Raw genomic sequence first — 25,966 nt, forward strand, 5'->3', positions numbered from 1 at the left:
CCCGGCACAGCCAGAAGAGGACTGGCCACCCCTCACAGCCTGATTCCTCTCCACCCGGCACAGCCAGAAGAGGACTGGCCACCCCTCACAGCCTGATTCCTCTCCACCCGGCACAGCCAGAAGAGGACTGGCCACCCCTCACAGCCTGATTCCTCTCCACCCGGCACAGCCAGAAGAGGACTGGCCACCCCTCACAGCCTGATTCCTCTCTACCCGGCACAGCCAGAAGAGGACTGGCCACCCCTCATAGCCTGGCTCCTCTCTAGGTTTCTTCCTAGGTTTTGGCCTTTCTAGGGAGTTTTTCCTAGCCACCGTGCTTCTACACCTGCATTGCTTGCTGTTTGGGGTTTTAGGCTGGGTTTCTGTACAGCACTTTGAGATATCAGCTGATGTAAGAAGGGCTATATAAATACATTTGATTTGATTTGAATTTGATTTGGTAGTGGAGGAAGACAGCACATATCCATCTATAAACAGACCATGACACTACATACCTCTCTGGTAGTGGAGGAAGACAGCACGTATCCATCTATAGACAGACCATGACACTACATACCTCTCTGGTAGTGGAGGAAGACAGCACGTATCCATCTATAGACAGACCATGACACTACATACCTCTCTGGTAGTGGAGGAAGACAGCACGTATCCATCTATAGACAGACCATGACACTACATACCTCTCTGGTAGTGGAGGAAGACAGCACGTATCCATCTATAGCCAGACCATGACACTACATACCTCTCTGGTAGTGGAGGAAGACAGCACGTATCCATCTATAGACAGACCATGACACTACATACCTCTCTGGTAGTGGAGGAAGACAGCACGTATCCATCTATAGACAGACCATGACACTACATACCTCTCTGGTAGTGGAGGAAGACAGCACGTATCCATCTATAGACAGACCATGACACTACATACCTCTCTGGTAGTGGAGGAAGGAAGCACGTATCCATCTATAGACAGACCATGACACTACATACCTCTCTGGTAGTGGAGGAAGACAGCACGTATCCATCTATAGACAGACCATGACACTACATACCTCTCTGGTAGTGGAGGAAGACAGCACGTATCCATCTATAGACAGACCATGACACTACATACCTCTCTGGTAGTGGAGGAAGGAAGCACGTATCCATCTATAGACAGACCATGACACTACATACCTCTCTGGTAGTGGAGGAAGACAGCACGTATCCATCTATAGACAGACCATGACACTACATACCTCTCTGGTAGTGGAGGAAGGAAGCACGTATCCATCTATAGACAGACCATGACACTACATACCTCTCTGGTAGTGGAGGAAGACAGCACGTATCCATCTATAGACAGACCATGACACTACATACCTCTCTGGTAGTGGAGGAAGGAAGCACGTATCCATCTATAGACAGACCATGACACTACATACCTCTCTGGTAGTGGAGGAAGACAGCACGTATCCATCTATAGACAGACCATGACACTACATACCTCTCTGGTAGTGGAGGAAGGAAGCACGTATCCATCTATAGACAGACCATGACACTACATACCTCTCTGGTAGTGGAGGAAGACAGCACGTATCCATCTATAGACAGACCATGACACTACATACCTCTCTGGTAGTGGAGGAAGACAGCACGTATCCATCTATAGACAGACCATGACACTACATACCTCTCTGGTAGTGGAGGAAGACAGCACGTATCCATCTATAGACAGACCATGACACTACATACCTCTCTGGTAGTGGAGGAAGACAGCACGTATCCATCTATAGACAGACCATGACACTACATACCTCTCTGGTAGTGGAGGAAGACAGCACGTATCCATCTATAGACAGACCATGACACTACATACCTCTCTGGTAGTGGAGGAAGACAGCACGTATCCATCTATAGACAGACAATGACACTACATACCTCTCTGGTAGTGGAGGAAGGAAGCACGTATCCATCTATAGACAGACCATGACACTACATACCTCTCTGGTAGTGGAGGAAGACAGCACGTATCCATCTATAGACAGACCATGACACTACATACCTCTCTGGTAGTGGAGGAAGACAGCACGTATCCATCTATAGACAGACCATGACACTACATACCTCTCTGGTAGTGGAGGAAGACAGCACGTATCCATCTATAGACAGACCATGACACTACATACCTCTCTGGTAGTGGAGGAAGACAGCACGTATCCATCTATAGACAGACCATGACACTACATACCTCTCTGGTAGTGGAGGAAGACAGCACGTATCCATCTATAGACAGACCATGACACTACATACCTCTCTGGTAGTGGAGGAAGACAGCACGTATCCATCTATAGACAGGCCATGACACTACATACCTCTCTGGTAGTGGAGGAAGACAGCACATATCCATCTATAAACAGACCATGACACTACATACCTCTCTGGTAGTGGAGGAAGGAAGCACGTATCCATCTATAGACAGACCATGACACTACATACCTCTCTGGTAGTGGAGGAAGACAGCACGTATCCATCTATAGACAGACCATGACACTACATACCTCTCTGGTAGTGGAGGAAGACAGCACGTATCCATCTATAGACAGACCATGACACTACATACCTCTCTGGTAGTGGAGGAAGACAGCACGTATCCATCTATAGCCAGACCATGACACTACATACCTCTCTGGTAGTGGAGGAAGACAGCACGTATCCATCTATAGACAGACCATGACACTACATACCTCTCTGGTAGTGGAGGAAGACAGCACGTATCCATCTATAGACAGACTATGACACTACATACCTTACATTTACATTTTACATTTTAGTCATTTAGCAGACGCTCTTATCCAGAGCGACTTACATTAGTGAATGCATACATTTCATACATTTTTTTTTGTACTTGCCCCCCGTGGGAATCGAACCCACAACCTTGGTGTTGCACACACCATGCTGGCGTTGCAAACACCATGCACTACCAACTGAACTAAATCAGACAGACCATGACACTACATACCTCTCTGGTAGTGGAGGAAGACAGCACGTATCCATCTATAGACAGACCATGACACTACATACCTCTCTGGTAGTGGAGGAAGACAGCACGTATCCATCTATAGACAGACCATGACACTACATACCTCTCTGGTAGTGGAGGAAGACAGCACGTATCCATCTATAGACAGACCATGACACTACATACCTCTCTGGTAGTGGAGGAAGACAGCACGTATCCATCTATAGACAGACCATGACACTACATACCTCTCTGGTAGTGGAGGAAGACAGCACGTATCCATCTATAGACAGACCATGACACTACATACCTCTCTGGTAGTGGAGGAAGACAGCACGTATCCATCTATAGACAGACCATGACACTACATACCTCTCTGGTAGTGGAGGAAGACAGCACGTATCCATCTATAGACAGACCATGACACTACATACCTCTCTGGTAGTGGAGGAAGACAGCACGTATCCATCTATAGACAGACCATGACACTACATACCTCTCTGGTAGTGGAGGAAGACAGCACGTATCCATCTATAGACAGACTATGACACTACATACCTTACATTTACATTTTACATTTTAGTCATTTAGCAGACGCTCTTATCCAGAGCGACTTACATTAGTGAATGCATACATTTCATACATTTTTTTTTGTACTTTCCCCCCGTGGGAATCGAACCCACAACCTTGGTGTTGCACACACCATGCTGGCGTTGCAAACACCATGCACTACCAACTGAACTAAATCAGACAGACCATGACACTACATACCTCTCTGGTAGTGGAGGAAGACAGCACGTATCCATCTATAGACAGACCATGACACTACATACCTCTCTGGTAGTGGAGGAAGACAGCACGTATCCATCTATAGACAGACCATGACACTACATACCTCTCTGGTAGTGGAGGAAGGAAGCACGTATCCATCTATAGACAGACCATGACACTACATACCTCTCTGGTAGTGGAGGAAGGAAGCACGTATCCATCTATAAACAGACCATGACACTACATACCTCTCTGGTAGTGGAGGAAGGAAGCACGTATCCATCTATAGACAGACCATGACACTACATACCTCTCTGGTAGTGGAGGAAGACAGCACGTATCCATCTATAGACAGACCATGACACTACATACCTCTCTGGTAGTGGAGGAAGGAAGCACGTATCCATCTATAGACAGACCATGACACTACATACCTCTCTGGTAGTGGAGGAAGGAAGCACGTATCCATCTATAGACAGACCATGACACTACATACCTCTCTGGTAGTGGAGGAAGACAGCACGTATCCATCTATAGACAGACCATGACACTACATACCTCTCTGGTAGTGGAGGAAGGAAGCACGTATCCATCTATAGACAGACCATGACACTACATACCTCTCTGGTAGTGGAGGAAGACAGCACGTATCCATCTATAGACAGGCCATGACACTACATACCTCTCTGGTAGTGGAGGAAGACAGCACGTATCCATCTATAGACAGACCATGACACTACATACCTCTCTGGTAGTGGAGGAAGGAAGCACGTATCCATCTATAGACAGACCATGACACTACATACCTCTCTGGTAGTGGAGGAAGACAGCACATATCCATCTATAGACAGACCATGACACTACATACCTCTCTGGTAGTGGAGGAAGGAAGCACGTATCCATCTATAGACAGACCATGACACTACATACCTCTCTGGTAGTGGAGGAAGGAAGCACGTATCCATCTATAGACAGACCATGACACTACATACCTCTCTGGTAGTGGAGGAAGACAGCACGTATCCATCTATAGACAGACCATGACACTACATACCTCTCTGGTAGTGGAGGAAGACAGCACGTATCCATCTATAGCCAGACCATGACACTACATACCTCTCTGGTAGTGGAGGAAGACAGCACGTATCCATCTATAGACAGACCATGACACTACATACCTCTCTGGTAGTGGAGGAAGACAGCACGTATCCATCTATAGACAGACCATGACACTACATACCTCTCTGGTAGTGGAGGAAGGAAGCACGTATCCATCTATAGACAGACCATGACACTACATACCTCTCTGGTAGTGGAGGAAGACAGCACGTATCCATCTATAGACAGACCATGACACTACATACCTCTCTGGTAGTGGAGGAAGGAAGCACGTATCCATCTATAGACAGACCATGACACTACATACCTCTCTGGTAGTGGAGGAAGACAGCACGTATCCATCTATAGACAGACCATGACACTACATACCTCTCTGGTAGTGGAGGAAGGAAGCACGTATCCATCTATAGACAGACCATGACACTACATACCTCTCTGGTAGTGGAGGAAGACAGCACGTATCCATCTATAGACAGACCATGACACTACATACCTCTCTGGTAGTGGAGGAAGACAGCACGTATCCATCTATAGACAGGCCATGACACTACATACCTCTCTGGTAGTGGAGGAAGACAGCACGTATCCATCTATAGACAGACCATGACACTACATACCTCTCTGGTAGTGGAGGAAGACAGCACGTATCCATCTATAGACAGACCATGACACTACATACCTCTCTGGTAGTGGAGGAAGGAAGCACGTATCCATCTATAGACAGACCATGACACTACATACCTCTCTGGTAGTGGAGGAAGACAGCACGTATCCATCTATAGACAGACCATGACACTACATACCTCTCTGGTAGTGGAGGAAGGAAGCACGTATCCATCTATAGACAGACCATGACACTACATACCTCTCTGGTAGTGGAGGAAGACAGCACGTATCCATCTATAGACAGACCATGACACTACATACCTCTCTGGTAGTGGAGGAAGGAAGCACGTATCCATCTATAGACAGGCCGTGGCACTTCTGCAGGATCTTCCACACCTTCTGGTAGAAGCCCATTGGGACCCTGTTGATGGCCCCATCCAGTCGTCTCCTCCTCAGCCACTGGCCCTGCCGCTCCTCCCACTGCAGGTGGCTGTCTGACCCCCCGGGGCCTACAGGGGACAGGATACCACTGGGGGTGGAGGGGCTGCTGCAACGCTACAGGGGGAGATACGTGTTCATATACGTACACAGTACACACACACACACACACACACACACACACACACACACACACACACACACACACACACACACACACACACACACACACCAGGTGAATTCAGGTGAAAGCTATGATCCCTTGTTAATGTCACTTGTTAAATCCACTTCAATCAGTGTAGATGAAGGGGATGAGACAGGTTAAAGGATTTTTAAGCCTTGAGACAATTGAGACATGGATTGTGTGTGTGTACCATTCAGAGGTTGAATGAGCAAGACAAAATATTTAAGTGCCTTTGAACAGGGTATGGTAGTAGGTGCCAAGAGCACCGGTTTGTATCAAGAACTGTAATACTGCTGGGGTTTTCACACTCAACAGTTTCCCGTGTGTATGAAGAATGGTCCACCACCCAAAGGATTGGAGTCAACATGGGTCAGCATCCCTGTGGAACGCTTTCACCTTGTAGAGTCCATGCCCTGACAAATTGAGGCTATTCTGAGAGCATGGGGGGTGTTCCTAATGTTTTGTACACTGTGTATATACACACACTTAAGTGCAAAAACACATACATACACACACTCAAGTACAAACACACACAAGAGCGTACACTCCCCTGTTCATGTACCGACATGCATACCGACATGCATGTGTCACTCATGTTCACACACACACACACACACACACACACACACACACACACACACACACACACACACACACACACACACACACACACACACACACACACACTTCTACCATACAATCTTATGATTTCCTGTTACTTTGAATCAAATACAGTCCATGTTACCATGACGACACCAGCATGCTACAGGCCAGTACATGTTACCATGACGACACCAGCATGCTACAGGCCAGTACATGTTACCATGACGACACCAGCATGCCACAGGCCAGTACATGTTACCATGACGACACCAGCATGCTACAGGCCAGTACATGTTACCATGACGACACCAGCATGCTACAGGCCAGTACATGTTACCATGACGACACCAGCATGCTACAGGCCAGTACATGTTACCATGACGACACCAGCATGCTACAGGCCAGTACACGTTACCATGACGACACCAGCATGCTACAGGCCAGTACACGTTACCATGACGACACCAGCATGCTACAGGCCAGTACACGTTACCATGACGACACCAGCATGCTACAGGCCAGTACACGTTACCATGACGACACCAGCATGCTACAGGCCAGTACACGTTACCATGACGACACCAGCATGCTACAGGCCAGTACACGTTACCATGACGACACCAGCATGCTACAGGCCAGTACACGTTACCATGACGACACCAGCATGCTACAGGCCAGTACATGTTACCATGACGACACCAGCATGCTACAGGCCAGTACATGTTAGCACAGCCAGCATAAGGCAACGTAACGAAGAAAGACAAGCGTTCAGAGTGAACCTCATCTGCATGGTTTAGTGAACATGGGATAATGAGGGAGACATGGTTTACCGTGGAGCGGGGAGAGGTGACATTGCTGCTGATGGAATAACCACTGTTACTCATCTGGAAAGGAACAACACGGAGAAGACGTCATGTTGTCATCGAGGGAGAGACACCTTGGAAATACAGTTTAGATTATGATAAAACACTAGACAGTTAAAGATGTGGGCTAGGAAACAGGCAGACATGATCAGCAGCTCAGCATGAGGTAAGGCACTACTGACTGTGTTCTAGTACAGCTGGTATGAATGGGCTTTCAGCTGGTGGCTTCATGTCATGTTATAATGGTTGGTTTCATTAGGGTCTAGCTGTGGAGATTAGAGCTGATGAGGCAACATGACTATTAACTAACAAACTCAACCCACGCTGATCGGACGAAACGAGTCATCCAACTGTAATCAGAACCATACAAACATTACAACATTATTACTACTATAGACAAAGAGCATTCTGTCATCATATCTAACTACAATCAAACATACAGAAAGAGTATTAGGTCTATACTGACCTGTAGATTAAATTATAGAGCATTAGGTCTATACTAACCTGTAGATTAAATTATAGAGCATTAGGTCTATACTGACCTGTAGATTAAATTATAGAGTATTAGGTCTATACTGACCTGTAGATTAAATTATAGAGCATTAGGTCTATACTGACCTGTAGATTAAATTATAGAGCATTAGGTCTATACTAACCTGTAGATTAAATTATAGAGCATTAGGTCTATACTAACCTGTAGATTAAATTATAGAGCATTAGGTCTATACTAACCTGTAGATTAAATTATAGAGCATTAGGTCTATACTAACCTGTAGATTAAATTATAGAGCATTAGGTCTATACTAACCTGTAGATTAAATTATAGAGTATTAGGTCTATACTGACCTGTAGATTAAATTATAGAGCATTAGGTCTATACTAACCTGTAGATTAAATTATAGAGCATTAGGTCTATACTAACCTGTAGATTAAATTATAGAGCATTAGGTCTATACTAACCTGTAGATTAAATTATAGAGCATTAGGTCTATACTAACCTGTAGATTAAATTATAGAGCATTAGGTCTATACTAACCTGTAGATTAAATTATAGAGCATTAGGTCTATACTGACCTGTAGATTAAATTATAGAGCATTAGGTCTATACTAACCTGTAGATTAAATTATAGAGCATTAGGTCTATACTAACCTGTAGATTAAATTATAGAGCATTAGGTCTATACTAACCTGTAGATTAAATTATAGAGCATTAGGTCTATACTAACCTGTAGATTAAATTATAGAGCATTAGGTCTATACTAACCTGTAGATTAAATTATAGAGCATTAGGTCTATACTAACCTGTAGATTAAATTATAGAGCATTAGGTCTATACTGACCTGTAGATTAAATTATAGAGCATTAGGTCTATACTAACCTGTAGATTAAATTATAGAGCATTAGGTCTATACTAACCTGTAGATTAAATTATAGAGCATTAGGTCTATACTAACCTGTAGATTAAATTATAGAGCATTAGGTCTATACTAACCTGTAGATTAAATTATAGAGCATTAGGTCTATACTAACCTGTAGATTAAATTATAGAGCATTAGGTCTATACTAACCTGTAGATTAAATTATAGAGCATTAGGTCTATACTGACCTGTAGATTAAATTATAGAGCATTAGGTCTATACTGACCTGTAGATTAAATTATAGAGCATTAGGTCTATACTGACCTGTAGATTAAATTATAGAGCATTAGGTCTATACTGACCTGTAGATTAAATTATAGAGCATTAGGTCTATACTGACCTGTAGATTAAATTATGGAGCATTAGGTCTATACTGACCTGTAGATTAAATTATAGAGCATTAGGTCTATACTAACCTGTAGATTAAATTATAGAGCATTAGGTCTATACTGACCTGTAGATTAAATTATAGAGCATTAGGTCTATACTGACCTGTAGATTAAATTATAGAGCATTAGGTCTATACTAACCTGTAGATTAAATTATAGAGCATTAGGTCTATACTAACCTGTAGATTAAATTATAGAGCATTAGGTCTATACTAACCTGTAGATTAAATTATAGAGCATTAGGTCTATACTAACCTGTAGATTAAATTATAGAGCATTAGGTCTATACTAACCTGTAGATTAAATTATAGAACATTAGGTCTATACTAACCTGTAGATTAAATTATAGAGCATTAGGTCTATACTAACCTGTAGATTAAATTATAGAGCATTAGGTCTATACTAACCTGTAGATTAAATTATAGAGCATTAGGTCTATACTAACCTGCAGATTAAATTATAGAGCATTAGGTCTATACTAACCTGTAGATTAAATTATAGAGCATTAGGTCTATACTAACCTGTAGATTAAATTATAGAGCATTAGGTCTATACTAACCTGTAGATTAAATTATAGAGCATTAGGTCTATACTAACCTGTAGATTAAATTATAGAGCATTAGGTCTATACTAACCTGTAGATTAAATTATAGAGCATTAGGTCTATACTAACCTGTAGATTAAATTATAGAGCATTAGGTCTATACTAACCTGTAGATTAAATTATAGAGCATTAGGTCTATACTAACCTGCAGATTAAATTATAGAGCATTAGGTCTATACTAACCTGTAGATTAAATTATAGAGCATTAGGTCTATACTAACCTGTAGATTAAATTATAGAGCATTAGGTCTATACTAACCTGTAGATTAAATTATAGAGCATTAGGTCTATACTAACCTGTAGATTAAATTATAGAGCATTAGGTCTATACTAACCTGTAGATTAAATTATAGAGCATTAGGTCTATACTGACCTGTAGATTAAATTATAGAGCATTAGGTCTATACTAACCTGTAGATTAAATTATAGAGCATTAGGTCTATACTGACCTGTAGATTAAATTATAGGTCAAAGGAAATCAGGGGTCTCCAACCTTTTCTAGCATGAGAGCTACTTTTAAATTATGAAACATTTCACAAGATAAGCATACATTTTTTCAGAGCTTTCAAATAGGCAGTCTTTGTATTTTCCCAAATTCTGTTTTCTTGGGGGAATGTCATTCTGTCTAGTCAGAAGATAGTTATTATGATCCCTAACTGGCTAAACCAAGTGAATGACAAAAGCACACACCACACAGACACAAAAGGGGCAATATTGCTGGAAATGAATGGTCAGATATTGTGTTCCGCTTGGCTTTAAGCCAGTTGTGGCTAACCAGGGGTGGTTGAATGTCAATGTGGATTTGATTGGATAGTAGCCGGGAGCTTGACTTGTCTAATACTAGTGAGATTTGTTTATGACAGTTTGCGGTAGAACACGTGAAAAATAAATGCTTTTTCAGAATTGTTTGGCGAGCTACTCAGGTAGACTGTGAGTTACTGGTAGCTTGTGATGGACCTGTTGGAGAACCCTGGTGTAGATATTCTCCATGACATGCAATAGTCAGCTGACGTGACCATACCTGTTTGATCTCACGCTTCAGCTTGCGGATGCCGGTGCGCTCCGTCTTAGTGGCTCCAGTGTGACCCAGCTCATGGATGGAGACAGCCGGGCTGGTGGCTGACGACTGCATAGGACGCACTGACACAGGAGAAAGGGACACAGACAACACAACAATTCATTTGACTTAATAAAATAGTACTACACCTGCAAAGATACCAGTACACATGTAAAGATTTGAGAAGAATCAGAAAATGTATTAATACTGTAGAAACTACTAATGCTGGCTATGTAGGGGTCGGGGCTAGGGGTCTATGTAGGGGTCGGGGCTAGGGGTCTATGTAGGGGTCGGGGCTAGGGGTCTATGTAGGGGTCGGGGCTAGGGGTCTATGTAGGGGTCGGGATAGGGGCTGATTTGGGATTGGGAAAGACTCACTGCTCCTCTCCACCCCAAACTCCTTCCCACTGAGGATGTGATGTAGCAGGTTCTTCATGTCTGACGGACTCAAGTTCATCAGGCTCTCAGAGGCCTCCTCCCCTGCAGAGGACAGAAAGAGAGATGGCTGCAACGCTGAGTAGAGACACTCTGTAAAAACTCCCCAGGCACTTCCACACTAAAGGCCATACAGCTCAACATCCAGATACAGTAGTGTTACTACTAACCAGGTTTACCTGAAATAACTACCAGAGCCCTATTCAGATGATGAGTCTACTGAGGCCTTTAGAACACAGCTGATATATTCTACCATTCTAAGAATGGTACTGAACCCTACCTGAGCAGTGTAGACCGAACCCTACCTGAGCAGTGTAGACCGAACCCTACCTGAGCAGTGTAGACCGAAGACTACCTGAGCAGTGTAGACCGAACCCTACCTGAGCAGTGTAGACCGAACCCTACCTGAGCAGTGTAGACCGAAGACTACCTGAGCAGTGTAGACCGAACCCTACCTGAGCAGTGTAGACCGAAGACTACCTGAGCAGTGTAGACCGAACCCTACCTGAGCAGTGTAGACCGAACCCTACCTGAGCAGTGTAGACCGAACCCTACCTGAGCAGTGCAGACCGAACCCTACCTGAGCAGTGCAGACCGAACCCTACCTGAGCAGTGTAGACCGAACCCTACCTGAGCAGTGTAGACCGAACCCTACCTGAGCAGTGCAGACAACCCTACCTGAGCAGTGTAGACCGAACCCTACCTGAGCAGTATAGACCGAACCCTACCTGAGCAGTGCAGACAACCCTACCTGAGCAGTGTAGACTGAACCCTACCTGAGCAGTGTAGACCGAACCCTACCTGAGCAGTGTAGACCGAACCCTACCTGAGCAGTGTAGACCGAACCCTACCTGAGCAGTGCAGACCGAACCCTACCTGAGCAGTGCAGACAACCCTACCTGAGCAGTGCAGACAACCCTACCTGAGCAGTGTAGACCGAACCCTACCTGAGCAGTGTAGACCGAACCCTACCTGAGCAGTGTAGACCGAACCCTACCTGAGCAGTGTAGACCGAACCCTACCTGAGCAGTGTAGACCGAACCCTACCTGAGCAGTGTAGACTGAACCCTACCTGAGCAGTGCAGACAACCCTACCTGAGCAGTGTAGACCGAACCTTACCTGAGCAGTGTAGACTGAACCCTACCTGAGCAGTGTAGACCGAACCCTACCTGAGCAGTGTAGACAACCCTACCTGAGCAGTGTAGACTGCGGGCCAGCTCTGTAGCCATCACCTGCATGATGAGTCCGATTCGGAGACGCAGCATGTCCCCAAACAGAGCCGGCTGGGAGCGGACGTACATGGCCAGGTACACTATGATCTCCTGCATCATCACAATACAGCAGTCATTACTTTCCCTCCATCACAGAGACTTGTTACAAAACTGACCAAAGTTTGCTTTAACATCTCAAGCTAGACTCGCACCAGGCAGAGAATCTTGATGGAAATGGGCATCTGTAAGCATCTTATATAATCACAGTTGTAATTTGTTGTACCTGAGTGAGCACAGCGATGCTGATGTCCTGCCCACTGGCCTCATAGATCAGAGAGTTGAGCTCTTCTGGAGGAAGAGGAGCTGAGATGACTTTCTCCCTGGGCTCCGGTGGTAACCCCACTGTCAGCTGCTTGTGGTGGGAGATGAGATCTGTACAGGCCTCAGCCAGCACCTCCACTCTCTTTCTCAGGATACCAGAGATGTATCTGATCAGACCCCACTCCTTGTTGGCCCCAGCCTGGGCATACAGCTCCTCCAGGAGACACCTCACACTGACCCCACCCTGACCCCCCACGTCCACCAGCCAATCAGCACCTTTTAGGATAGAGAGAATTACATTACATTCAGTTCAATTCAATCTGAGGAGTCAATTCAATTCAACTCAACCTGAGGAGTCAATTCAGTGTAATTCAAACCTAAACATGTAGAGAATTCAATTAAATGTGATTCAATTCAAAGATTCAATTCAATCCAACACGTGTACAATCTAATCCAGGGGTGGGAACAATATGGCCCATTTGATCCGACCCGCAGGAGGTTGGAGTTAAACAACAAATGGGGGAAATGATTATTTTGTGTGTAAAAAAGAAAAACTCCAGGCCATACTTGAACACCCACAACTAAACAGAGAGTGTGTAGAAATGATAATGGACCTTAACAGTTTGCCCACCTCTGATCTAAATCAGTACCTTTCATCACACACAGGATGTAGAGTATGTCTGCCTGGTCCTGCAGTGTGGGACACTCCTTCAACTGTCTCACCAGAGAGCCAAAGTCTGTGTTACCCTGGGAGTCCCGCGGCAGCTGGAGGTCTGCAATACTGGGGGCCTGACGGCAAAGATACACACTCATTAGAGGATCCTAACACACAGATGCACCAGAAAGACAGTGCTGGAGTTTGTTGTTGGTGTAGACTAACTGACCTTGGGCTGCTGTTGATGTGGTGTGTGGTGGTGTGGTTGGTGTGGATGGAGCGGTGTGAGCTGGGCCACGTGCAGTAGGTTGAGGGATTTACGGTGCTTGTTCATGATGGGAGTCATAGGAAGATACATGGAGGCCTCTGTAAGAAACAACACTCACCATACAGTATTTGTATTTATTATGGATCCATATTAGTTCCTGCCAAGGCAGCAGCTACTCTTTCAGGGTATCAGCAACATTAAGGCAGTTAAAACAATACAATACATTCACAACAGATTTCATAACATATTAAGTGTGTGTCCTCAGGCCCCTACTCTACTACCACATATCTACTACCACATATTTACAGAGTACCATACAGTAGAAACCAACAGAGTCCCAACCATACAGTAGAAACCTACAGAGTCCCAACCATACAGTAGAAACCTACAGAGTCCCAACCATACAGTAGAAACCAACAGAGTCCCAACCATACAGTAGAAACCTACAGAGTCCCAACCATACAGTAGAAACCTACAGAGTCCCAACCATACAGTAGAAACCAACAGAGTCCCAACCATACAGTAGAAACCAACAGAGTCCCAACCATACAGTAGAAACCAACAGAGTCCCAACCATACAGTAGAAACCTACAGAGTCCCAACCATACAGTAGAAACCTACAGAGTCCCAACCATACAGTAGAAACCTACAGAGTCCCAACCATACAGTAGAAACCTACAGAGTCCCAACCATACAGTAGAAACCTACAGTCCCAACCATACAGTAGAAACCAACAGAGTCCCAACCATACAGTAGAAACCTACAGAGTCCCAACCATACAGTAGAAACCTACAGAGTCCCAACCATACAGTAGAAACCTACAGAGTCCCAACCATACAGTAGAAACCTACAGAGTCCCAACCATACAGTAGAAACCTACAGAGTCCCAACCATACAGTAGAAACCTACAGAGTCCCAACGATACAGTAGAAACCTACAGAGTCCCAACTATACAGTAGAAACCTACAGAGTCCCAACGATACAGTAGAAACCTACAGAGTCCCAACCATACAGTAGAAACCTACAGAGGTCCCAACGATACAGTAGAAACCTACAGAGTCCCAACTATACAGTAGAAACCTACAGAGTCCCAACCATACAGTAGAAACCTACAGAGTCCCAACCATACAGTAGAAACCTACAGAGTCCCAACCATACAGTAGAAACCTACAGAGTCCCAACCATACAGTAGAAACCTACAGTCCCAACCATACAGTAGAAACCTACAGAGTCCCAACCATACAGTAGAAACCTACAGAGTCCCAACCATACAGTAGAAACCTACAGAGTCCCAACCATACAGTAGAAACCTACAGAGTCCCAACCATACAGTAGAAACCAACAGAGTCCCAACCATACAGTAGAAACCTACAGAGTCCCAACGATACAGTAGAAACCTACAGAGTCCCAACCATACAGTAGAAACCTACAGTCCCAACCATACAGTAGAAACCTACAGAGTCCCAACGATACAGTAGAAACCTACAGTCCCAACCATACAGTAGAAACCTACAGAGTCCCAACCATACAGTAGAAACCTACAGAGTCCCAACGATACAGTAGAAACCTACAGAGTCCCAACCATACAGTAGAAACCTACAGTCCCAACCATACAGTAGAAACCTACAGAGTCCCAACGATACAGTAGAAACCAACAGAGTCCCAACCATACAGTAGAAACCAACAGAGTCCCAACCATACAGTAGAAACCTACAGAGTCCCAACCATACAGTAGAAACCTACAGAGTCCCAACCATACAGTAGAAACCTACAGAGTCCCAACCATACAGTAGAAACCTACAGAGTCCCAACGATACAGTAGAAACCTACAGTCCCAACCATACAGTAGAAACCAACAGAGTCCCATACATACACCTAAACATTACCCTAAACCTAACACTTGGTGAATAAACAAACAGTAAATGTGATGATAACTTACTAGGCATGTTGAGGCCTTGGACCTGGGCCATGAAGGAGAGGATGTCTCTGGTGGTGTGTTCAGCACTAAACACGTGGTGCTGCCCCCTCTGGATGGGAGGGAGATGACACTTGGTGGCTGTGCTCTGCATCAGCTGGCTGAGGTAGTGGTCAAACATGTCCTTGGAGCTGCCTGGAGGGGGGCGGGAGTTAAATGTAGACTCAGCAATATGATATTACATACCGCAAGCACAAACATGCAAACACAAATACAAAACACACACACACACCAATGACCTATACAGACAAACACACACACACACCAATGACCTATACAGACAAACACACACACACACCAATGACCTATACAGACAAACACACCAATGACCTATACAGACAAACACACACAGCACACCAATGACCTATACAGACAAACACACACAGCACACCAATGACCTATACAGACAAACACACACACACACCAATGACCTATACAGACAAACACACACAGCACACCAATGACCTATACAGACAAACACACACACACACACACACACCAATGACCTATACAGACAAACACACACAGCACACCAATGACCTATACAGACAAACACACACAGCACACCAATGACCTATACAGACAAACACACACACACACACCAATGACCTATACAGACAAACACACACACACACCAATGACCTATACAGACAAACACACACAGCACACCAATGACCTATACAGACAAACACACACAGCACACCACGACTGACGTACCTGAGGGGACATAACTTTCTTCTTCATCTTCCTCATCTTCTTCATTCTCCAGCAGGTCGTCATCAGTGTCTCCGTCGAGGAAGCTGAGCTCTGTGTGGAACGAGGTAGTCTGGAAGCTGGAGATGTTTGCCATCTGAACCCTGCAAAACACACAAGATGGAATGGAACCAAATAGGACATCACTAGAACTTCCACAACCAGGGATGTAGTGACATAAATAGTGGAGCCTAGCATTTCCTTCTGTAAATATCCAGAGAGCTGTCTTAAGATGAGTGATCTTAGAAATGGAAGAGAGTCAGTCTGACCTTGCCCCTCCAAAGTATCCATCGTGCAGCTTCCTCAGAGTGGACAGAATACACGGGTCGATGCTCTCACCATCATCCACTGGGAACAACAAGGGAAACATGATCAATTAACCAACCAATCAATAAACGTTGTTTGTCCCATACAGAATGTAGTTTCCCAGCAAGAGTCAGTTTCCTGGACACAGATTAAGCCTTGAATTCTATTTAAATAAATGTTTAGTCCAGAAGTCACACAAACAACACAGAATGATTACCCAGCACGCTGTGTGTGATGGGGAAGGGGAGGGTATTTACCCAGCATGCTGTGTGTGATGGGGAAGGTGTAGTTATTTACCCAGCATTCTGTGTGTGATGGGGAAGGTGTAGTTATTTACCCAGCATGCTGTGCGTGACGGGGAAGGGTATCTACCCAGCATGCTGTGCGTGACGGGGAAGGGTATCTACCCAGCATGCTGTGAGTGACGGGGAAGGGTATCTACCCAGCATGCTGTGTGTGACAGGGAAGGGGAGGGTACTTACCCAGCATGCTGTGTGTGACGGGGAAGGGTATCTACCCAGCATGCTGTGTGTGACGGGGAAGGGTATCTACCCAGCATGCTGTGAGTGACGGGGAAGGGTATCTACCCAGCATGCTGTGTGTGACGGGGAAGGGGAGGGTACTTACCCAGCATGCTGTGTGTGACGGGGAAGGGTATCTACCCAGCATGCTGTGTGTGACAGGGAAGGGGAGGGTACTTACCCAGCATGCTGTGTGTGACGGGGAAGGGTATCTACCCAGCATGCTGTGTGTGACGGGGAAGGGTATCTACCCAGCATGCTGTGAGTGACGGGGAAGGGTATCTACCCAGCATGCTGTGTGTGACGGGGAAGGGGAGGGTACTTACCCAGCATGCTGTGTGTGACGGGGAAGGGTATCTACCCAGCATGCTGTGTGTGACAGGGAAGGGGAGGGTACTTACCCAGCATGCTGTGTGTGACGGGGAAGGGTATCTACCCAGCATGCTGTGTGTGACGGGGAAGGGTATCTACCCAGCATGCTGTGTGTGACGGGGAAGGGTATCTACCCAGCATGCTGTGTGTGACGGGGAAGGGGAGGGTACTTACCCAGCATGCTGTGGGTGATGGGGAAGGTCAGGGTGGGGCGTCCGGTCATCCTCCAGGAGGAGGAGAGATAGGACAGCTCCGTCCTTAGCATCTCCACTATCATCTGATTGTCCAGAGCCAGGTAGAAGTGATGCTGGTCCAGGAACTAAAGGAGAGGAGAGAGATGGCCAAAACTACTGCTCCAGCCCAAACACACCTGATTCAGTCCTACACAAACATACCTGATGGCAGCCCTACACAAACATACCTGATTCAGTCCTACACAACACACCTGATCAGCCTACAAAACATACCTGATTCAGCCCTACACAAACACACCTGATTCAGTCCTACACAACATACCTGATGCAGCCCTACACAAACATACCTGATTCAGTCCTACACAAACACACCTGATTCAGCCCTACACAAACACACCTGATTCAGTCCTACACAAACATACCTGATGCAGCCCTACACAAACATACCTGATTCAGTCCTACACAAACACACCTGATGCAGCCCTACACAAACATACCTGATTCAGTCCTACACAAACACACCTGATTCAGCCCTACACAAACACACCTGATTCAGTCCTACACAAACACACCTGATTCAGCCCTACACAAACACACCTGATGCAGCCCTACACAAACATACCTGATTCAGTCCTACACAAACACACCTGATTCAGCCCTACACAAACACACCTGATTCAGCCCTACATAAATACACCTGATTCAGCCCTTCACAAACACACCTGATTCAGCTAATCAAGGTCTTGATGAGCAGATAATTAGTAGAATCAGGGGCCGTATCCAAATATATATACACTGAGGTCACCCGACCTCAACCCAATAGAGATGGTTTGGGATGAGTTGGACCGCATAATGAAGGAAAAGCAGCTAACAAGTGCTCAGCATATGTGGAAACTCCTTCAAGACTGTTGGAAAAGCATTCCAGGTGAAGCTGGTTGAGAGAATGCCAAGAATGTTCAAAGCTGTCATTAAGGAAAAGGGTGGCTACTTTGAAGAATCTCAAATATAAAATATATTTTGATTTGTTTAACACTAGTTTATAGTTTTGATGTCTTCACTATTATTCTACAATGTAGAAAATAGTACAAATAAAGAAAAATCCTTGAATGAGTAGGTGTGTCCAAACTTTTGACTGTCGTGATTACCAGCTGAGATCAACTTTCATGATTTTCCTCCTGGTTCAGAGTTTGTCTGGGCAGTATCTTAACATCATCCTAAAACCTACTCTGAGCTGGGATTTTTTTTTTTTTGTCTTAAAAACAGGTTTTAACCAGATTCCTGCTTTGTGGATACAGCCCTAGGTGTGCTAGATTAGGATTTAACAAGAGCATTTAGGGAGATAGGACCTCTACTATCTTAAGGTAATAACAAGGTAGGTCACCTGAGGGGTGAATGTGTAGGTGCGGTTCCGGATCTCGTAGAATTTCGAGGTTCCCAGAACTCCAATGTGCCTGTATGGCCTCCCGCTCAGATTCAACTTCTTGCAGTTTCCTGTGAAACAATTCATTAGCATTGTAGTGCTTATGAAGGCTTTATGAATGCTCTACGAAGGCTTTCTAAGTACTTGTAACTGTACCCAGTTTGACGTAGACGTGGCTGAGGATGCGAGCAGGCATGACTCTGATGGGCTGGACCTCAGAGATGGTCTGGACCTCTATTTCATCGTTCTTCAGCAGCTCCTGGATCTCCTTCGACTCTGCTAACACACATACTGCCAACGTCACACACACACACATACACAGAGAAACAAATTAAGGTATGTACACAGAAACAAATGGTTTGTACACGCACATACATGAAGGCACACACACACACAAAAGGGAACGGAAACTCTCAGATAGGCAGCCCTGACCACAGAGCAAATGATCTTAACAAAACAAGTTAAATAAATAACAAGTCTAGAACTGTATATTACTTCTACAGTTAAAGGATGTAGAATGTCTTCCAGCTGCATGAGAGGAAATCAGACATGCTGCAAACCTTGTACAACTACGTCCGGCTTGAAATTGGTGGAGAATCGCCTGTTGAGAGGGTCGATCTCTCCAGGGGCGAGGAATCCCTTGAAGGAACAGACGTAGAGAGAGAACAGTGAGGCGAGAAAACCACCAACCAACACCTCACTGTGGTAGACAGAGACAGAGTCACTCTATTAGAAGACGCCAGCAGGATGTTTTTACCTCAGCCAGCAGAGAGCTAACAATGTAGAGGGACTGTCCCCACATGTGAGGTAACTGACCCATAGCCACTCTGTCCACGGAGTGAGGGTTCCCGTACTCTTCCTCCATCTGAGGGAAACACCACACATTTACGGTCTTCCTCACTTAGTTGTAGAGACATTGTTACTTATCAGGATTCAGAAAGGTAGCAAGTGTGGACTGTTACTTCTCCACAGTCCATATTGGCACAAGGAGTAAAGCTGACGTGCCCTAAAGAAAGACGGATTTCCAATTTACACATGGACAATAAAGTTGTATTCAAAGGGCCATGGCGATACCTTTTCAGGTGGGACAGCGTAGAGCTCAGGCATCAGGCAGATCCCGGGCTTCCCTCTGATCAGGACTTCTTCCAGAGCATCTCTGTACTCCTGCACCTGGAGACAGGAACCAGGAAAGGACATGTTATACATGCAGACACGTGGCCTGGGGTGGTCTAGCGGTCTGACATCACCCGCTCTGAGACCTAGAAGTAGTTGTTTCTCTTGATCTGAATTGGACACAGCTTTTGTGGAGTGACAGGTAACGATGCTTCATGGGTGACAGGCGTATTCAGAGGGTCTCAGGATGGAACCCAGGTTGGGACGAGGAGAGGGACGGAACCAACACTGCCACACACACCTGTACTAGGTCTCCACTGAAGATGCCGTCCAGAATGAGGTAGGTCCAGAACACTGGCCATTCACATTCTATATTCTCAAACAGTTTGAGTTCAGCTGGGTCGTAGTGGAGACGGGACGGGTCCTGAGAAAGACATACAGACAAACACGGAAATATTACACCAAATTTCTTATCTAAAAAGAACAAGGCTAATCTTTAAACGAGAGTTAAATGAAAGGAAAAACCCACTACAGGACTATCTTTTGGTATTTTTTTCATTAGTCCACTCTTGATACAGTACCAAAATGTTTTGCATGTCAGCAGTCAAGTTTTCAAGATATTGGACTTTCAAGAAGCAAAGTAGTGTCATCATAAGATGCAAAACGCATCATGATGATGTGGCAAGTAACACTTTGTGGACGAATGACAAAAATACCAACAGATTTTAAGTGCATTTTTCCTTTAATTTATACTGTTTTATCTGTAACCACGTTTACCGTAAATTCCGGAACAATGACGTGGCTAATATATGGATTTTTCCCGCTTTCAAATTTGTGGGTCCTGACAGCGTGGAGCATTGTCAAAAAATCCACTATCATCAATGGGTTTCGAAAGGCTGGACTGCTGCGTGTTGAAGAGGGCTCAGCGGGGGATTTACCTCCGGATGAAAGTGACGAGAGCGACAATGAAAACGATCCAATATCGGATGAAGCATTTCTGAGGCTATTCAACTCCGACACCGAAGGAGATGGTTTCAGTGCACAGGAGGAGGAAGATGGTAACCAATGACTTTCTTGGTAGGCTACTGTTTACTGCTAATTTTTTATTTTTTGTTACAAGCCGTGTTTCGTTAAAGCCTATTTATTTTTGTTACAAGCCGTGTTTCGTTAAAGCCTGTGTAAAGTTCATTTGTTTCAATGTACCGGTAGGCACCTGTGGCTTATAGACGTGCGGTTTATTTATGTTCAAAATAATATTTATTTTTTAATTCAGTGGGTGCGGCTTATATTCAGGTGCGCTTAATAGTCCGGAAATTACGGTACATCATGACAGCTGTGATGGAAACAGGACGTTTTGCTGTAATTTTATAAACGCCAACAGGTAATTTGTTAGTTCAACATGGTTGGATCTTGGTGAGTAAAAAGTATTATGCAGGAAATAGCGGTTCGAACAGTACCTCTCTTGGGCATCTGTATCCATCTCTGATGAAACGGCAGCAGCCATAGCGTCCCTGGAGAAGAGAACGGAGTCATTTAGAAACATCATTCTAGAGCACCATTAAGCATAGCCAATGGAGGTTTCCCATTGGCTAGGCTTAATCTGAGTCTGGGAATCAACTAGCCCCTAAAGTGTGTCTGTGGTCCAGTCTAGACAGGCTCCTATCTACCTGTATATTGGGTATGATCTCACTGTATCTGTGGTCCAGTCTAGACAGGCTCCTATCTACCTGTATATTGGGTATGATCTCACTGTATCTGTGGTCCAGTCTAGACAGGCTCCTATCTACCTGTATATTGGGTTTGACCTCACTGTATCTGTGGTCCAGTCTAGACAGGCTCCTATCTACCTGTATATTGGGTATGACCTCACTGTATCTGTGGTCCAGTCTAGACAGGCTCCTATCTACCTGTATATTGGGTATGATCTCACTGTATCTGTGGTCCAGTCTAGACAGGCTCCTATCTACCTGTATATTGGGTATGACCTCACTGTATCTGTGGTCCAGTCTAGACAGGCTCCTATCTACCTGTATATTGGGTATGACCTCTCTGTATCTGTGGTCCAGTCTAGACAGGCTTCTATCTACCTGTAGCTTGGATATGATCTCACTGTATCTGTGGTCCAGTCTAGACAGGCTCCTATCTACCTGTATCTTGGGTATGATCTCACTGTATCTGTGGTCCAGTCTAGACAGGATCCTATCTACCTGTAGCCTGGATATGATCTCAGTCTTAGTGATGGTGACCAGGTCTGCGTCCTCCACAGCGAAGGCAGGGAAGGAGATGATTGACAGCAGACCAGCATCAATCTCTTTAGAGGTGGAGGCTCGTGGCAGCATGGAGCACAGGATAGCCTGGAGAGGTCAAATAGAAACGGGTCAGTTTCTGACAGATGGCGTCATTCTGACACCACCGTGTTGCCAGGAGACATCAGTCATGCTAGCTGACGTAAGACAATGGTCAGTTTCATACATATAATTTTAAGGTTTATAAAATAATCTGCTTAAACCAGACTGGACACTGCCCTCACCAGGCTAGAGAAGATTAAGCCAGACTGGACACTGCCCTCACCCGGCTAGAGAAGATTAAACCAGACTGGACACTGCCCTCACCAGGCTAGAGAAGATTAAACCAGACTGGACACTGCCCTCACCAGGCTAGAGAAGATTAAACCAAACTGGACACTGCCCTCACCAGGCTAGAGAAGATTAAACCAGACTGGACACTGCCCTCACCAGGCTAGAGAAGATTAAACCAGACTGGACACTGCCCTCACCAGGCTAGAGAAGATTAAACCAGACTGGACACTGCCCTCACCAGGCTAGAGAAGATAGGACATGTTTATCACAGTACCTGGCAGTGCTCCACCTCGTCCGGCAAAACGTGAATGACAGATTTGGGTCCTCCATGAGCCCCAAAGAGGTCCAGCTCATCAATGGCCTCCAATGCAGCCTGAACATAAAACCCAACAGGTTGTTGTTTTAGGAGTTTAGATATAGTAGCTGTGTTGCGATAAGAGGACTGTTATGAGTCTAGATATGGTAGTTAAGATACGATTGGAGGCATAAAAGGAGACCATGTATTATCATTGTTACATATAGGACAAGTATTACATCTAAAGCATCAGTACCTTGGCCATTCCCACAGAGCTGGTGTTCAGTTCTGGGATCCCCTGATTGGTCTTGTCCCCTCGCTCCCACATCCCATAATCCTGCACAGAGAGAGACACACACAGAGTTACCATGACAACCAGGTTTAAAATAATTTGAACCTATATATAATTGTATTTTACCTAATCCAATATATACAGTATATTCTATTTACACAAATAGTAATCAGTAGGACATATGCACTCTGTTTTAACTCCTCACGTCGGTTCAGAAACTGTGCTATTCTCAGAAAAGGACAACGCTGACAGGGAGATTCTGGACTATCTGCTTATTCTGGTTAGTGAAGTTGCTAACCAAGACATATTCTCCTGGATGGGAAATGTATTCTGGGTAGTGAAGTTGCTAACTAAGACGCATTCTCCTGGATGGGAAATGTATTCTGGTTAGTGAAGTCGCTAACCAAGACGCATTCTCCTGGATGGGAAATGTATTCTGGTTAGTGAAGTCGCTAAATAAGACATATTCTCCTGGATGGGAAACGTATTCTGGGTAGTGAAGTCGCTAACCAAGACATATTCTCCTGGATGGGAAACGTATTCTGGTTAGTGAAGTCGCTAACCAAGACATGTTCTCCTGGATGGGAAATGTATTCTGGTTAGTGAAGTTGCTAACCAAGACACATTCTCCTGGATGGGAAATGTATTCTGGTTAGTGAAGTCGCTAACTAAGACACATTCTCCTGGATGGGAAATGTATTCTGGTTAGTGAAGTCGCTAACCAAGACACATTCTCCTGGATGGGAAATGTATTCTGCTTAGTGAAGTCGCTAACTAAGACACATTCTCCTGGATGGGAAATGTATTCTGCTTAGTGAAGTCGCTAACTAAGACACATTCTCCTGGATGGGAAACGTCAGTTGTTGACCAGTTGAACCGTTTATTTTTCAGTACCATGTCAGCTCTCTGTTGACATCATGTTAATGCTATATTTGGCTAAGTAGTTTTTCCCTGACAGTTAGTTTATAATTTAGTTTATAATTATCTGTTGTAGCTGACTACACAGACTTTTGGCGCTTTTAAGCTAAAAATATGTTGATGCTTTTGGGGTTAAGTGCTGATGTTCCCATGTTGACCAATGAAATGTATTGAAAGTTATTTTACCAACCAATCAGAAAGTTCACTGTGTGGGCTTTTCCAATATACTGTATAAGCCATGTAAAAGGTCTTGTTTGGTAAGGTGTTCATCTATAGTCACCACTATCTCTACAGGTATTCCTATGTGATCTTCAGTAATAGTATTGCTTCTCTCTCTATTACTGTTCACACTTCTATTACTTCCTGCTAAGTCGTATGCTAGTGAGGTTAGAAGAATAGAGCCTCGCTCAAACAGACCTTGAACATTACCTACCGCAACTTTATAAGCAGCCTCAATGTAGAAGACCAGGTTCTGGATAAAAGCCACTTCATGCAGGGTTGATATGATACGAAGACCTGGAGAAGACCAGAGAGTGATAAAGAACAACGCCACTGGTATACAGTCAAGTTATTTCACAATGACACGATCCACCACACACACACACACACACACACACACACACACACACACACACACACACACACACACACACACTACGGTACCTGAGGCGGTCATCTGAGCCAAGACCAGCAGGTACAGAGAGGTGGCATCAACCTGCAGGTGTCCCCACTGATCGTCCCCCACCACGGTAGCACAGGTGGGAGTGTGGTACTTGGCGTGCAGGCAGTCCTTGGGGCTCTGGGTGTGTTTAAACTTCTCCACCTTGGCCACCTGTAGTCAGACACACTGACATGCTCAGAAAAGGCTATTACACAGCCAGACCAAGGGAGAAACACATACAGAAATGCTCCCACAGTATAGTGCATTGTTGCCCTTATGCCATATACTAGTGACTGTGTTGTTACATGGTAGAAGAAATGGGACAGTAACCATGGTAACCCACCTGTCGCATCATACACTGGAGCAGCCCTTGCATCAGCTTGACAACACTCTGTAGAATAATACAAATATAGATATTTACCACACCTTACATGGATCGGTAACTCCTGCTTTCCCAAGTTTATCTATTCAGGACTCCAAGGACTGAAATATGCCAATCTCTGCCTGTGGCCTACAACATAGATCAGAGGACAACATGCATGGAAAACACTAACATGTTTCTGTAAAGGAATGTTTTGTTTTGACACAGTGTGGTCATGAGGTCGGGGCCTTGCAGTCAAGGA

General features: G+C 44.9%; 1 protein-coding gene across 2 annotated transcripts in view; it reads right to left on the reverse strand.

Annotated features, from left to right (window-relative positions):
- LOC106574892 (phosphorylase b kinase regulatory subunit alpha, liver isoform) overlaps window positions 1–25,966 on the reverse strand; it is a 36,400-nt gene that overhangs the window by 4,684 nt on the left and 5,750 nt on the right. The window contains exons 4-28 of one of the 2 annotated variants that reach the window (XM_082963136.1): window positions 25,687–25,734; window positions 25,346–25,514; window positions 25,116–25,198; window positions 23,729–23,809; window positions 23,452–23,550; window positions 22,806–22,952; window positions 22,056–22,109; window positions 20,900–21,022; window positions 20,560–20,655; window positions 20,243–20,350; window positions 20,046–20,124; window positions 19,642–19,776; window positions 19,447–19,556; window positions 18,046–18,190; window positions 16,942–17,020; window positions 16,637–16,776; window positions 15,884–16,054; window positions 13,906–14,042; window positions 13,672–13,810; window positions 12,984–13,297; window positions 12,682–12,811; window positions 11,432–11,533; window positions 11,018–11,136; window positions 7,553–7,606; window positions 5,819–6,052 (exon numbers count right to left, since the gene is read on the reverse strand). In XM_082963136.1, the coding sequence (XP_082819262.1) occupies window positions 5,819–6,052; window positions 7,553–7,606; window positions 11,018–11,136; window positions 11,432–11,533; window positions 12,682–12,811; window positions 12,984–13,297; window positions 13,672–13,810; window positions 13,906–14,042; window positions 15,884–16,054; window positions 16,637–16,776; window positions 16,942–17,020; window positions 18,046–18,190; window positions 19,447–19,556; window positions 19,642–19,776; window positions 20,046–20,124; window positions 20,243–20,350; window positions 20,560–20,655; window positions 20,900–21,022; window positions 22,056–22,109; window positions 22,806–22,952; window positions 23,452–23,550; window positions 23,729–23,809; window positions 25,116–25,198; window positions 25,346–25,514; window positions 25,687–25,734 (3,096 nt within the window). Of the gene's footprint in view, window positions 1–5,818; window positions 6,053–7,552; window positions 7,660–11,017; window positions 11,137–11,431; window positions 11,534–12,681; window positions 12,812–12,983; window positions 13,298–13,671; window positions 13,811–13,905; window positions 14,043–15,883; window positions 16,055–16,636; window positions 16,777–16,941; window positions 17,021–18,045; window positions 18,191–19,446; window positions 19,557–19,641; window positions 19,777–20,045; window positions 20,125–20,242; window positions 20,351–20,559; window positions 20,656–20,899; window positions 21,023–22,055; window positions 22,110–22,805; window positions 22,953–23,451; window positions 23,551–23,728; window positions 23,810–25,115; window positions 25,199–25,345; window positions 25,515–25,686; window positions 25,735–25,966 lie in introns of those variants that run through there. The other variant, XM_082963137.1, reaches the window with a different exon arrangement.

The sequence above is a fragment of the Salmo salar genome, chromosome 16, assembly GCF_965601325.2.
Source record: "Salmo salar chromosome 16, fSalSal1, whole genome shotgun sequence".
Classification (NCBI taxonomy): Eukaryota; Metazoa; Chordata; class Actinopteri; order Salmoniformes; family Salmonidae; genus Salmo; species Salmo salar.